This window comes from Meleagris gallopavo, chromosome 2 (genome assembly GCF_000146605.3).
Source record: "Meleagris gallopavo isolate NT-WF06-2002-E0010 breed Aviagen turkey brand Nicholas breeding stock chromosome 2, Turkey_5.1, whole genome shotgun sequence".
Classification (NCBI taxonomy): Eukaryota; Metazoa; Chordata; class Aves; order Galliformes; family Phasianidae; genus Meleagris; species Meleagris gallopavo.
In genome coordinates this window covers 103,968,600-103,983,015 of record NC_015012.2, presented here as the reverse complement: position 1 = coordinate 103,983,015, position 14,416 = coordinate 103,968,600, and the positions used below count along the sequence as shown (strand labels likewise).

The window sequence follows — 14,416 nt, the reverse complement described above, 5'->3', positions numbered from 1 at the left end:
GTTTTTTTTTTCTTACCTGCCTCTCCCACCATTCTTTTACCCGTAGAAGATTCTGTGCAGCAACTTTTCATATCAGGAAACCTTTTCATGAGCCTGCAGCTTGTTTGTAGCCCCTCTGTTAGCTGGGAGTGCTGACCACCACCACCTCAAGGATACAACCCTGCAGCACCTGGCAGGGACACCCACACCCTCAAATACCAGCCTCTGGAGAAAGAATATCACTTCCACACCAAGGTAAAGAAGAAAGTATATTTGATACCTGTCACAAGAACACCAACTGTGGATTAAATCAACACAAATATAGAAAAGATTTTTAAACTGCTAAAACAGAGCAATTAAGAACATGGAGCTTATTGCAAACTAAAGTGCAGGCTGGAGAGGATTGCTCTAGAACTAGCAATCCCTGCTCTCCAGTGCTAAGATGGGTCATCATTTAACATGTTTAGGCTCTGTTTTTAAGGACAGAGCATAGAAGGATACAAACTACAGGAACAGCCTCACCCTCGAGTTCAGGCCCTGAGCTCTGGGGGCAGGCTTGCCTCCAGGACTGCCACAACATGAGCAGCTGAGGGACGTTTCTTTGGGTCCTCACTGGTGCAGATAGAGAAGAGCTCAATCACCTGCTGGTAGGATGAGTCCAGCTCATCCATGTTCAGGGCTGGACGGGTTCCCAAAGCTGCATAATATGCTTCTTCATCAAAGTCATCCTCATCAAAAGACTCATCTGGCCAAAAAAGAAAAAAAAAACAACAACACAAAAACCATCAACCACATCAGGAAGGGTGCAAGTGCTGTGAGCTGCACACATCTGAGGGCTCTGGCTCAGTTGGAGCCCAGCTTTCACCCTTTCTTTAGGGATTAGGAAAGAAGATGCTGGACTACAGGGCTGGCTGGGAGGAAAAGCTGCAGCCAGGAGCCACTAGGCTCTGACACCAACAATGTGAGCAAGATGCCCTGGCAATTGAGTTTGTTGGTTTGTATCAGCACTCCTGGAACAAGCAGGATACTCCCAACCCACATGGGTTTTAGCTTTGGGGCACACTCCCCCCAGGCTGCTATCTCAGGTCTGCCCCTGCACATCCCATCCACTCCTCCCACTGTGTCTCATGTGCTTGCTGTAAGTGAATAAGGGCACAAACCTCACTGGGGCAGGCATGAAGAGCCCATATCAACTCCTACTGCTTCAGCCTTTGCTTTGTCAGAAGAGAAACAACTCCCATGTGCCCTCGGCACAGCAAACTTGCTCTAGTGTGTCTTTTCCAGCCACTTCAAATGCACCCATTGTGAGAAATACAGAAACAAACCTTCATCATCGGTGCTGCTGCCCAGGTTGAGGTGGGGCACAGAGAGGGTCATCATTTCCCAGAGGGTCAGCCCAAAGGAGAAGATGTCAGCCTTGTCAGTGATCACACCATCATCACTCAGAGCTTCCTTGGGCTTCCAGGGCTCGGTGCCAATGTAGTGCACTGTAGGGTCACTCACTGCAAGGAATCAATGCAGTTTGGGGTGGCTGCTAGGACTGACACAGCAAGACGTGGCTGCTGCTCACTATGCAGCAGGATTCAGCCTGTTTGTAGCATGCAGAACCCACAGAACTGTGGGATCACAGGGTGGGGTCTTGCAGAAGACTGAACCCATTTCTCTTTCCCATCTGTGCGGCCTCAAACTTTGTGACCCATGGCTAGCTCTGCTCAGTGCCTGACACTGCCAAGGGAGGAGATGTCATGGAGGAGCATGTGACAGCATGCAGGGGGAGAAGTACTGAGGGTCAGGGCTGTGCTCTGCAGCTTAGCCCTCCCATAAGATGCCTTGCCAGGAAGAGGTTTTACATCATTTGTACCTGGTTGTTTCCCTTCCTCAGCCTAGCACCCCTCAAGAAGGAGCAGGACGGAGGAGACAGTACTCCCAGGTCAACTTTCCCCTTTGCTTTTGGCCACACTGACCTCGTCAGGGGACAAAGTGAACCCCTGGAGCTCACCAAGCTCCATCAGCCACCACCAGGCACACAGTTCAGCTTAGTTACCTCAAACACATATCCAATTCTCACCACTTCGTTCAATTTAACGCCTGGGTGACCATAACTAGCCTCAGGAGAGCTGAAATGCTCACTTCTCAGCTTCAACCTAAGAAGGAAGCACCAGGTCTGACTTGATCCCTTGCTACCCCATTCGTGTTGGTCAAACCAGTAGTTACAAGCAGGATAGTGCCACATTTCCCCCAGCTTTGTCTAGCAAATTCCTGAGCTGCCAGCAATCTCAGCTACTCCAGAACCTTTATTTCAGTGCTCATCTTCCAAGCCCTGCCTGTAACCAGAAGGGAATGCTGAAGTCCCTCAGCACTTCACAGCCTGATGTGTGCTGATCCCTGGCAGCCACACAGATCAGGACCAGCACCCTCTTGCTGGCAGTTTATGCTGTCTCCTCGAGACCAGGAGGAGGCAAAGCCAAGATGAGAGCTGAGCAAGAGGATGGTTAAATCAGCCCAGAAATCGATACTTTAACCACACTCCTCTCTGGAAGATTACACTGGGGTGCTGCCTCCAGCTCTCTTGCTCCTTGTAAAAGGGAACAGCTACTAATAAAAACGTAATAGAGCAGCTTTATAAGTTATGAGGCTGTTGCAGGCCCAAGCACTGCGTAGAGCAGCATAGAAAAGCATTCTTGTAATTAACCCAAACACATTTCCTGCTGTTCACAGCCAAGCCACGACGCCATTAGACATCTGCTTCTCATTTACATGAAGTCTTTATAATGCTTGCATTTGGCTCTTGCTTCCTTCCAGCCCTATAAGAAACATTCATTTACTTTAAGCTCTGGCAACAGCATTGCCTCAGCAGAGTCCAGCAGGGCCTCATCCAGCATCCCCCACACAACAGCACTGCTGCCCCCAGGGTGAACATGGAAGGGTACAGGACAGACATCAAGCTCTGAGGGATGAAAACTGGGCCTTAAGAGAGCCCTTTCACCCCCACACAGTGCACCCAACACCCCCCCAAGGACCCACAAGGGTGTGTTGGTGCTGCTGCTGTGGCCAGGCTCTGGCAGCCACCCAGCTGCTCTTCCCCATAGCCCAACCTACCGGTCAGGTTCTCATCCAGAGGCAGAGATACTCCCACGTCACAGATCTTGATGGCTTCAAAGTCACCCTTAACAACAACATTGGGAGACTTGATATCTCCATGGAGCAGCTTCTTGTCATTGTGAAGGTACTAGGAGGCAGAGGGAAGCAATTAACACCTATGGACATTCATAGAATCATTAAGGATTGAGAAGACCTCAAAGATCAAGTCCAACCATTGACCCAGCACTACCATGCCCACTTGTAGAATCATAGGAGCCATTAAGGTGGGAAAAGACCTCCAACATCATCAAGTCCACACATTAACCCATCACCATCTTGCCTACTAAACCATAGAGAATGTGCCTATGGGGAGTCTGCTGGGCTGGGACCACCTGATCCCTCTGCTTGCTTTGAAGGTTTCCCCAAAGCACCCCAGAGCCCTGTGGGAGCACTGCAGGTTGCAGGCAGAGCTGGGAGAGTATTTTTCATAGGCAATCCCAAATCTCTGCTCCTTGTGTCCAGGTTGACATAAAATACTGTGTTCTGCCTTGGCACTATCAGTCAGCTTAAAGGCATTGTCCAGCCTTGCTGCTCCATTGCAGCAGTGCCCAGCTATATAAGGCTGCTGCTAGAGGATAACAAAAGGAAGTCAGTTGCTGAGCTTGTGAAGGGCAGGTACAATCCTCAGTTCTTCTATTACAAGGTAAATCACACTTTGAAAAATATCTCCTACTGCTGCTAAGCCTGACGCAGCACTACCCAAAGAGATATTAGATATTACATGCAGGAGCAGCTCCAATGCTGCAGTAGGAGGTGCACAAGTGGCACCAGCTGGCAGTCACTGCTAACCAAGAGCAGCTTTCTGCAAGAGCCTGGCACAGCATGGAGCTGGCAGCGAGCAGACAAGCAGGCAGCACAGAGCCAGCAGGACACGTGTGCCAACGACTGCTGCTTCACTTTAAATATGACTCTGATCACAAGCTTCAGGAATGATAGGGGCACCTGAGTGTGTACAGCACCCAAGTTAGAAAAGCTCCAGTGCCTTACACGAAGCATTACAGCATCTGCTCTCCATCTGCTGGCACTTGGCCTTCTCACACATTGCATTCATTTATTTTTCTGGTAGATACAACCCCACGTGGAACAGCTGTGGTTAACACTAAACGTACCTTCAGCCCCCTTGCCATGCTCAAGGCAACTTTGGAAATTGTTGCAGCAGGGAAAGGGCCCAAACGAGCTGCATTTCTTTCTTCAATTAAGTCATTGAGAGATTTTTCTCCTCCAAACTCCATGACAAGACACATGCTTCCATCGTTGGCTTCAGTGAATGCACGGTAACCTTTCGAAAGAGACTGTGTTGGTTAGAGAGCTGGGCAGGGCTTTGGGCACTTTGGGAGGTGCCCCTGTGGCAGGGCTTGGGGCTGAGTGGGCTCTAAGGGCCCTTCTGACCCAAACCACGCTGTGATTCTATGAAATTCACACCCTGGAAGATCTCACGGCACGTCTTTGCGTGGCAGCTTCATGGAGGTGAAGCCACAGGAGCAGCCATGGAGAGCCACGTGGCCCCACAAAGGGACAGGAGCCTCAGACTTCACGTATAGAAGGAAGGAAACTCCCACAGACTTCCACTTCCCAGCTCAGCTTTGTACCCCTTGACAGGGCGAGGGATTTATCCTGACGTCCACAAGATAAAGAACTGAGCACAGGGAAGGAGAAGTGCAGCAGGTCCACAGGGCTGACACCTGCAGTTGGACAACGAGGAGCCAGAGAGCAAAACAAAGGGCAGGGGGAGGCCTGGGGAAGCTCAGCCCTCCTCTCACAGGGACTATTTCACAAGGTAAAACTATGGGTGTGTAACCCTTCTTCTTCCACTTCTCACAACCACCTGTACACACGTGATGAAGAACAGTACAGAAGCCTCATCCTGTCAATGATTTACAGCCCTTTTTACAAGGAAAAAGAAAAACAGTGCACTATTTGCAACATGAAAGGTCAAGAATACCTTTGCTTTTCAATTCCTGCCAGAATCACGGCGCACTATTTTAGTGATACAAACAACATTCCTCGTAGCTAACGGCATCTGTAATTCAAGTGGCCATGCTGAGGTGGTTTAATGCACAAATAAAAGGAAAGTCAAACAAAGCTGCTGTCCTGACTGCCAGCAGAGATGTTACACAAGATAAGGGCAGAAATTAAACACAGACCAAAGCAGTTTCTCAAAATATTCCTACCACTGACAGCCAAGATCTTGACAGAGCCTCGATTGTCACCCCCAGCCTGGAACAAAGGTGTGTCATAAGGGTGGAACCCAGAGCCCGAACACACAGCACACATCTCATCAAGATGCTGCTTGCCCTCTGCACTTCCACCATGCCCTCTCCATTCCCTGAGGTCATAAGTTAAGGCTTCAGTAAGCACAGCTCTGGTACAGGCGCTGTTTTTTCTCTGGTTCTCTCACCACAGATAGGCAGCCTACAGCTCTCCTGTGGGGTAGCTCACCCCAGAGCCATGCCAGCAACTGACACTGATCTCAACAGCCAAAGAAACACCAAAGGGTATTTTCTGCTCCAAAACTGATGCCCAGGGGCACTCCTTAGTCCCCATCATGTAGGTGAGACAAAGCTGTGGTGCTCCATCCCTGCAGGTGTCCAAGGCCAGGCTGGATGGGGCTCTGGGTAGCCTGATCTAGTGGGGTGCACCCAGCCCATGGCAGGGAGTGGGGCTGGAGGAGACTCAAAGGTCCCTTTCAACCCAAACCGTTCTGAGATTCTCTGATCCACCAGCCCCAACAGCCTGATTTGCAATAAGAGCAACACAGGCTGTGCTGGAAACTTACCCACAATGTTGGGGTGCTTGAGGCTTTTCAAGATCTTGGCCTCTTCGTTCAGTCTGGACTGATAGATGTTTTGCTGATTTTTATTGCATTTGGAATTAATTTTCTTCACAGCCCAAGGGGATCGAGATAAACCTCTGGGAGATCTGTATGGGGAAACCCACATGTTTCAGTCAGAACCACTCCGCCTGTAAGCAGCACAGTGAATGCTGCCCAAGTCACTAAGGACCTACTCCAGAGAGCATCTGTCTTTAGTTTATGGAAGGAAAAAAAAAAAATGGAAAAAAATAAAAAAAGAACACTAAAATAAACTACAGCTTGCCAACCCAGCCTGTAGTGATAGGACAAGGGGAAATGGCTTTGAACTATAAGAGAGATTTAAGGTTAGATACTGGGGGGAGTTCTGTACTCAGAGAGCAATGAGACATTGGCACTGCTGCCAATGAGAGCTGTGGGGGCCCCTTCCCTGGCAGTGCCCAAGGCCATGGGTGGACCCTGGGCAGCCCCAGAAAGGTCCCCATGGCAGGGGTTGAGACTGGGTGTGCTAGAAGGTCCCTTCCAGCCCAAACTGCTCTCATATTCCTTAAACACGCACACACTGGAGCTGTACAGTAATGTTTTGCCCATACATACATCACTCTTACACTGAATTCTTAAGTGCTGCAGAAAAGGAGATGTGGACCAACACTTCTTCTGGGTAGAGGAGCTGAGGCCTGAGGAGGGAAGCAGTTTGCTCCACAGGCCAGAGCAGAGCCAAGGAGAGTCCCCACATATCTGAATTCCAGGCCAGGGAAAGGCAGGTGGATTATTCCAAACTGACAGGCCCCTTTACAGCTCTGAGCCCTCCAGTGCTGTGCTGACACACATAGGACAACTGGGAATGCCACAACCTTCCCTAATTCTGCCTATTCCAGACTGTATTTTCTTACACAGAACCCAATTGCTTCCTAACCCCTGACTTATAGAGCAGGAAGATGCCAGGCCCACTCTGAGCACCATGTCCCTCTCACTTACCTTTTCATCAAGTAGACGTTCACCCCAGTACCGTATCCAAGCTTCTGCATGGAGGGGGAGGCAGGAATAGTGATAGAAGCTGGCCCTGTGTTTGAGCAGAACAGAAAAATGCAGCCTGATGAATGCCCACACAGGGACAGCAGGCAGCAGCAGCCTCACATTGCTAGGAGCTGTGATCCACTTGTGATTCCACATACATGCTGGTGCAAACTCAGATTTAAGAAAGCTCCTTTCCAACCCCTCCTTTTCCCCCAGTATTTCATTGAATCAAACACAAGTCTCACTGAGATGTCCCTTCACCACTCCTGTTAGGTGTCTCATGCAGGACAGATCCTGGTGAAGTTTTGTTTCATGTTCTACGTTCAAGCTGATGTTAGATTACAAAATAATAGAATGGCTTAGGTTGGAATGGACCTTAAAGCTCATCCAGTCCCAACCCGTGCCATAGGCTGGCTGGTTGATGCCCACAGCCCCATCCATGGCCTTGGGCACCTCTTGCTGTGACTCATCCACAACAAGGCACAGCTTTCTAGTTCCTATTCTCTGGACTAATCTACCTTAATGGAATTGGCTCAGTACTGGTTGGATGAACATACATCAACTCCAGGCACTGAAGTCTAGGGCCTGAAGCCAAGCGTGGAAACCCATTTAGGGGTTGGAATAGATCCCTTTCTACTCTGCCCTTATGAAGCCCCATCTGGAGTACTGCATCCAAGTACTCCAGCGTAGATCCAAGCCTGAGCACCCAGCACAGGAAAGATGTGGGAGTCCAAAAGAGAGCCACAAAGATATTCAGAGAGCTGGAGCATCAATCCTATGCAGACAGGCTGAGGGAGCTGGGGATGTTCAGCGTGGAGAGGAGGAGCTCCAAAGAGATCTCTGTAGCCTTCCAGTACTTAAAGGGAGCTTATAAGCAGGAAGAAAATCAACCTTTTCCATGGGTAGATTGTGACAGGACAAGGGAGACAGGTTTTAAATTAAAAGAGAAATTTTTCACCCAGAGGGCAGTGAGATGCTGGCACAGGCAGCCCAAAGAGGCTGGGGATGCCCCATCCTGGGAAGGCTAGGTTGGATGGGGCTCTGAGCAGCCTGATACAATGGTTTCCATTACGTCTGCATGGTCAGCAGCAGGGAGGTTGGAACTAAACGATCTTTAAGGCTCTTTCCAACCCCCAAACCTTCTATGATCCCTAGAGGTCTGTGCCTCTGATTCCGTCATTCCACAACTCACCGGCTTTCTCCTTCTGCTCCAGGCTGCTCTGACATTTCTTGGCTTCCATGGCTACGGACCGCGCTGATCGCTACAGCAGAGAGCAGAGATCTCATCACACCCCCAGCACAAAGAAGGGCACACGGACAGCGCCGGGGGGCGGCGAGCCCAACTCGGCCCTGAGCCTCTGCCCTCAGGTGCCTTCCCCGCCCGAGGCAACGACATCCAAACCCCGCCCACCCCCCAGTCCCCTCACCCAAAGCCTCTCCCAGCCCCCAAAGCCCCAGCGGCTCTGGAGCCCACAGAGCAGAGGGAAGCGATCTATGTAGGCAATGAGAAGCCTGCGGGATCCGCTGCGGCGCGCCGCCCGCTACCTTCCACCTCCGCCGCCGCCGTTTGAATGCAGCGCGCGCGGGAGCTCCGCCTCCTTTCAACCCTCCGCTACGGCGGCCGCGAGGGAACAAAATAAGTCGGAATGCTGAAGGGGGCGTGGCTTCATCGTGGGTGTGGCCTCTTGTTGCGGAACGCAGCGGGGGCGTGGTCTAAAGGGGCGGAGCCTGCAGAGCGCCCTCAAGGGGTGCTGATGGGAAGAGGAGTTTTTGGGATCCCTATAACTTCTCCAGACCTTTTGGGGGGGGTCAATGTGGGGTCTCCAAGCCCTTTCGGGGCATTTCTCACATTCTCCATGAGGTTCCCAAGCCTGTGGGAGTTCCCGTGGCATCTCCAGACCCTTTGGGGAGTCATTTTGGGGTCCCCAAGTCCTTTGGTGTCCCCAAATCCTTTGGGTGATCAATGTGGGGTCCTTAAGCCCTTTGAGTGATTTCCATGAGGTCCCCAAGCCTCTGGGTGGGTCCCAAGTGAGGTCTCCGACATCTAAAGGGGATCCCCATGGGGTTCCTAAGCCCTTTGGGAGGGATTTCCATGGAGTTCCAAGCCTCCAGTCCCTTTTGGGCATCCATGTGCAGTCCTCAGCCTTTTGGAGGTTCTCTCTAAACCCCTAGGTGTTCCAAGCCCCTAAGGAGGGCATTCATGGGGTCCCCTAGCCCCTCGATGAATCCTCACTGGGGTCTCCAACCCCTAAGGGACATACCTATGGGGTTTCCAGCCATTTCAGTGGTCAGTGTAAGGTCCCTAAGCTCTCCATGGAGTTTCAAGCTCCTAAGGAGGGGGGTCTCCATCGGGTCCCCAAGCCTTTCGGGAAGTCAGTGTGGTGTCCTTAAGGCCTTTGGGGGATCTCTGGTGTCCCACAAACTCCTGGGGTATTCCCCATAGAGTTTCCAGGCTCCTAAAGGGGGACCCTATGGACTCAGACATTTGAGAGATCTTCATGAGGTCCCCAAACCTCTGGATGGGTCCCAAGCGGAGTCTCCAACATCTAAGGGGGATCCCCATGGGGTCCTTAAGCCCTTTGGGAAATATTTCCATGTAGTTCCAAGCCCCTAGGGAATTCTCCATGGGATTCCCAGCCCTTCAAGGAGTTGTGTTGCCATGGTGTCCTCAAACCCTCGGGGCATCGTGTCCCTATGAAGGTGCCACGTGGGGGCAGTAGCTCCTCACACCCCGAGGGTGTAACAGTCTGGAAATGCCCTGCCCCTCTGCAACACCCCCAAACCCTCCCTCTGACCCCCCTCCCTAATCCCACACCCACCGCCCAGGGCTGTTCCCACACCCAAAACATCCGAGATGTTTTTCCCTCATTTCCCGCAAGTGTGGGTTGAGCTCCGATTTCAACATCCCAGGCTGACACCTCCCACCTCGCCTTGTGGGGCCCCCATCCAGCCACCACCTCTTCACCTTCCCCACTGTCTGTCCCCAAATCCCATTTGGATCAGGACTGCGTGGATCCCCCCCAAGCCCCTAATCCCACCTCAAACATTGCGAGCCATCATCCTGAGCACTGGGCTGGGGAACCCTAATAGGGAACTCTAGGAAGCCATAATAGAGAAGTGTAATAGAGAATAATAAAAAAGCATTTATTTCTCCAATAAAACCTTTTGGGAAATGCAGGTAAGGAGCACTGGGTGTCCCCACTGTCACGGCGTCACACACTTGACGCCTGCATCCTCTGCGTGGCCGCAGTTGGTCTTGCCCCAGCTGGAGAAGCTGCAGAGCAGCAGGCTGTCCTCAGTCCCCTTGCAGGAGACGTCGTCCATCCAGATCCTGCCCGTGCCTGTGGGATGGGATGGAGAGGGGTCAGCTGCAGGGATGGGGATGAGATGGAGTGGGGATGGGGTTGTGAACGGGGACAGGGATAGGGATGGGGATGAGTCAGATGTGGGGACAGGGATGGGATGGGATGGGATGGGATGGGATGGGATGGGATGGGATGGGGATAGAATGAGGACAGGGATAGGGATGGGAATGGGACAGGAACGGAGATGGGTATGAGGACAGGGATGGGGTTGGGGATGAGGATGGGGATAGAATGAGGACAGGGATAGGGATGGGAATGGGACAGGAACGGAGATGGGTATGAGGACAGGGATGGGGTTGGGGATGAGGATAGGGACAGAGATGGGGACACAGATATGGTCGGGAATGAGGACAGAGATGGGGATGGGGATAGGGATGGGATCAGAGATGGAGATGGAATGGGGATAGGGATGGAGTCTGGGGTGGGAATGGGGTCAGGGATGGTGAAGGGGATGGGGATGAGGATGGGGACATTGATGAGGATTGAAACTCTTATGGGGATGAGGACAGATGGTCATGGAAGGGGACAGGAATAGGGATAGGGATGAGGATGGAAGAGGAATGGGAATGGAGTTGAGGAAGAGGATGGACAGGGATGGGATTGGGGATGGAGTTGGGGATGAGGATAGGGACAGGGATGGAGACACAGATGTGGTCAGGGATGGAAAAGGAATGGGGATGGGGACAGGGATGGAGATGGGATGGGGATGAGGATGGGGATAGGGATGAGGATTGAAGTTTGGATGGGGAAGAGGACACAGATATGGTCAGGGATGGGGACGGGAACAGAGATGGGACTGGGGCTCAGGGATGAAGACAGGAATGAGGATGGGGACAGGAATGGTGATGAGGTCAAAGTTGGGGTGATGAATGAAGACAGGGATGGGGAGGGGACAGCAATGGGGACAGAGCTGGCTGCTCTCCATGCCCTGCACTCTTTCCAGCTGTGGCACCGGGGCACAGCACCACCTGCAGGGCCACCCCTGGGCTCTACATAAGTTGCAGAGGCCACCAGCTCGTGGAGCTCAGGATGTCCCCATGAGGGTTGGTTTCCAACCCAAACTCCCACAGCCCCGGTGGTGGTGCTGTCCAGCAGTGCCATCCCAGTGTCGTCACTTGTTGTCACCCGCTGCCACCTGCTGACCTTGGCCGAAGCGGGCCATGCGGTACACCTCCTCGGCGCCTCGGAAGCCCAGCATCCGGCACACCACGTCCCCATCCTTCTTGTCCCAGCCATCATCGCACACCGTGCCCCAACGGCGGTCGTGGAAAACCTCCACACGGCCCTCGTGGGGTCCCGAGCCGTTGGCCAACCGGATCAACCCCTCCTCGGCAGCAGCTGCTGGCGACAGAGGGGATATCAGGGGATATGGGGGGACATGAGGGGACACAGGGGTGATGGGGAGGTTGGTGGGGCATCACCGTGCGATGTGGTGTTGGAGATGTCTCACTGTGGCCACCCCAGTGGCTCACCATAGACCCTATGGATCCCAGTGGCACCTCACGGCAGCCCAGTAGAACTCTATGGACCCCAATAGCATCTTACACCACCCCAGTAGCACCCCATGGACTCCTACAGCACCCCATGAGAACCCTACTGCATCCCAGTAGCACCCTATGGGACTCCAATAGCCTCCAGTACCCCCAGTAGCACCCCAATAGCACATTACAGTATCCCAATAGCCCCTCGCAGATCTCTATGGGGTCCTAATAGAACCCTATGGATTTCTATGAACCCCCTCTATGGCATCCCGATAGCACCCCATGGACCCCTGTTGAGCATCTCCTGGGCCCTAATAGCACTCCTACAGCATCCTGTGGACCCCCAGAGCACCCAAGACCCCTTATGACACCACTCTGGTACACCAGAGATCCCTATGGCAGCCCAATAGAACCCTACAGTACCCCAGTAGCACCCTATGGAAACAGAAGAGCCCATGGACCCCCAAAATCACCCCAACTGAGCACCCCACAGATCCTAATAGCACCCCAACAATACCCCAATAACACCCTATGGATACCTATAGTTTATCTTAGACCCAGCAGCCTCCTAATAGCACCCTATGGGACCCAGAGTCTCCCAGGAACCTGTGGCACCTTACGGCATCCCAATAGCCCATTGCTAGATCTCTCTGAGGTCTTGATAGAACCCTATGGATCTGTATGGGACTCCCAATGCACACCAATAGCACCTCAGTGGCACACCAATAGCATCCTATGGACCCCAAATGAGCACCTCATGGGCCCCAATAGCATCCAAACAGCTCCATAAGGACTCCCAGAACACCCCCAGAACCCAATAGTCCCCCAGTAGCACCCTATGAGACCCCAATAGTCCCTCAGGACCCATAGTATCACCTCAATAGAACACTATGGAACTCTAGAACCTCCAAGGACTCCTATGGCACCCTACAGCATCCCAATAGCCTCCCATGAATCTCTGTAGGATCCCAGTAGAACCCTGTGGATCTCTATGGAACCCCCATAGCGCCCCAATACCATCTCAAGGACCCAGAATCCCAGCATGGTTTGGGTCAGAAAGGACTTTACAGTCAACCCAGCTTCAACCTCTGCCATAGGGACACATCTTCTAGACCAAAGCTCCATCCACGGCCTTGGGCATCTCCAAGGATGGGGCACCCATGCTTCTTTGGGCAGCGGTGCCAGGGCCTCATTGTGAAGAATTTCCTCCTAACATTTAACCTAAATCTCCCTCTTTTCATTTCAAATCATCACTCTTTGTATCAGCCAAGTGCCTCATACTCAGTAAGCCCCCAAATCATCATTCCTCATTTTTTCCTGTATTTGCTTTCCCTGCACCAATTCCTTCCGACCCCCTCAGTGCCTCCCTCTGACCTTCCCTCCCCAGCAAAGCCAAAGCAAAACAAGAAAGGAAAAGCTGAAGGGGAGAAACAAATCCTAGTGGCTGTGAAAACAAGGGCTGAGTCTTTGCAGCTGCACCGAGATAGCTCTGCTCTAATAGAGAACATCTGCCTGGTGAGGAGGGGGGACAGGATGCAAACCCACCCCAAGGGCCGTGCAGATCCCTTTTGTTTGGGATAAGGATGCACGCATCCAGCTTCCAGCCGGGTCTGTGCGGGATGCACCCATCCCATGGTTACATGGGATGGTTACCATTTTAGGGGCATGAGTCATTGGGCATGGTGGGGATGGGTCAACGGTTGGACATGGTGATCTTGGAGGTCTTGTCCAACCTCAATAATTCTATGTGCGGGCATGGTGGGGATGGGTCAACGGTTGGACATGGTGATATTGGAGGTCTTGTCCAGCCTTAACAATTCTGTGATTCATCCTGGGATGTTTTCCCGGCCCCTGATGCCCCAGGCTTGTTGCTTTGTTTGCCAAACTATTTGGCTAATGCCAGATGCTGAGGATAAGGAGCAAACAGCATCAAAACCAAGAGCAGAGGGACCATCCCCAGCGTGTCCTGTGGGGAAAAAGCAGCAGGGGACATCCATGGACACTCACCCATGTCACTGCCTCGGTCTCCCTTCTCTCCCTTTGGTCCTCGATCACCTGGGAAGAGAAAGAGTATGGGACATCAGCCTTGCTGAAAGGAGATGTGTGTCAGCCTCTAGCAAGGCAGTGGCTGCTGAACATGGAGCTGCTCTTGGGAAAAGAGCAATTTGCTGAGATCTCTCCCCTTGGTGGTGTGGGTGGAAAATTTAGGAGGAAAACGGATCTTTCTATCCCTTCCCAAGCAGAAGTTGTTCTGCCTCCCCAGCTTGGCACAAGGTTTCAGTGGGGTTGTAATGAGACGATCCTTCAGGTCCTCAGCCCAAGCCACTCCGTGACTCTGTGACCACCCCCTGCTGCCCAAACACAACTCAGGGAGCCCCAGATCCATGTGAAACGCCCTTAAAATGCTGCATCAGCTGCTTTGTAGCCGTACACAGCAGTTCCGGGTGCAGATAAAGAATGAGAAGCAGAGGGGACCCCAGGAGCTGAGGGCGATGCTCCAACTGTCCCTTGGGATAATGGGAACCAAAAGCAGTGAGGTGATGGAGCTGCTCCCCAAAACGAGAAGCCCTCGTCTCTCATCTGCCTGTAGGAACAACAACCAACACGCATGCATGTTTGGAGAA

At 52.3% G+C, this 14,416-nt stretch overlaps 2 protein-coding genes across 3 annotated transcripts in view; both read right to left on the bottom strand.

Annotated features, from left to right (window-relative positions):
- Positions 1 to 229: 229 nt before the first annotated feature.
- Positions 230 to 8,574, bottom strand: PBK (PDZ binding kinase). Of its 2 annotated transcripts, none has more exons than XM_003204576.4 (8): positions 8,492 to 8,574; positions 8,139 to 8,208; positions 6,908 to 6,992; positions 5,897 to 6,039; positions 4,230 to 4,399; positions 3,079 to 3,208; positions 1,305 to 1,481; positions 230 to 724 (listed from the first exon to the last, which is right to left on the bottom strand). In XM_003204576.4, the coding sequence occupies exons 2-8, from the start codon at positions 8,185 to 8,187 to the stop codon at positions 510 to 512; spliced, it is 969 nt and encodes a 322-aa protein (XP_003204624.1). In that variant the 5' UTR covers positions 8,188 to 8,208; positions 8,492 to 8,574; the 3' UTR covers positions 230 to 509. The 2 variants fall into 2 exon arrangements, with proteins under 2 accessions (XP_003204624.1, XP_010706355.1); XM_010708053.2 differs by having other exon boundaries at positions 8,374 to 8,530.
- Positions 8,575 to 10,068: 1,494 nt separating this feature from the next.
- The window catches only part of SCARA5 (scavenger receptor class A member 5), a 19,656-nt gene continuing 15,308 nt past the window's right edge, over positions 10,069 to 14,416 (bottom strand). Inside the window, exons 7-9 of the mRNA XM_010708135.2 lie at positions 13,800 to 13,847; positions 11,455 to 11,649; positions 10,069 to 10,287 (exon numbers count right to left, since the gene is read on the bottom strand). Coding sequence (XP_010706437.1) covers positions 10,151 to 10,287; positions 11,455 to 11,649; positions 13,800 to 13,847 — 380 coding nt within the window. The 3' untranslated portion in view covers positions 10,069 to 10,150. The remainder of the gene's footprint in view (positions 10,288 to 11,454; positions 11,650 to 13,799; positions 13,848 to 14,416) is intronic.

Coding starts and splice junctions, on each gene's coding strand:
- PBK (XM_003204576.4), bottom strand. CDS start 8,187: ATGGAAGCCAAGAAATGTCAGAGCAGCCTGGAGCAGAAGGAGAAAGCC. Junction 6,993..8,138: donor GGAGCAGAAGGAGAAAGCCG/GTGAGTTGTGGA, acceptor GCTCAAACACAG/GGCCAGCTTCTATCACTATT. Junction 1,482..3,078: donor TCTGGATGAGAACCTGACCG/GTAGGTTGGGCT, acceptor GATTCCTTGCAG/TGAGTGACCCTACAGTGCAC.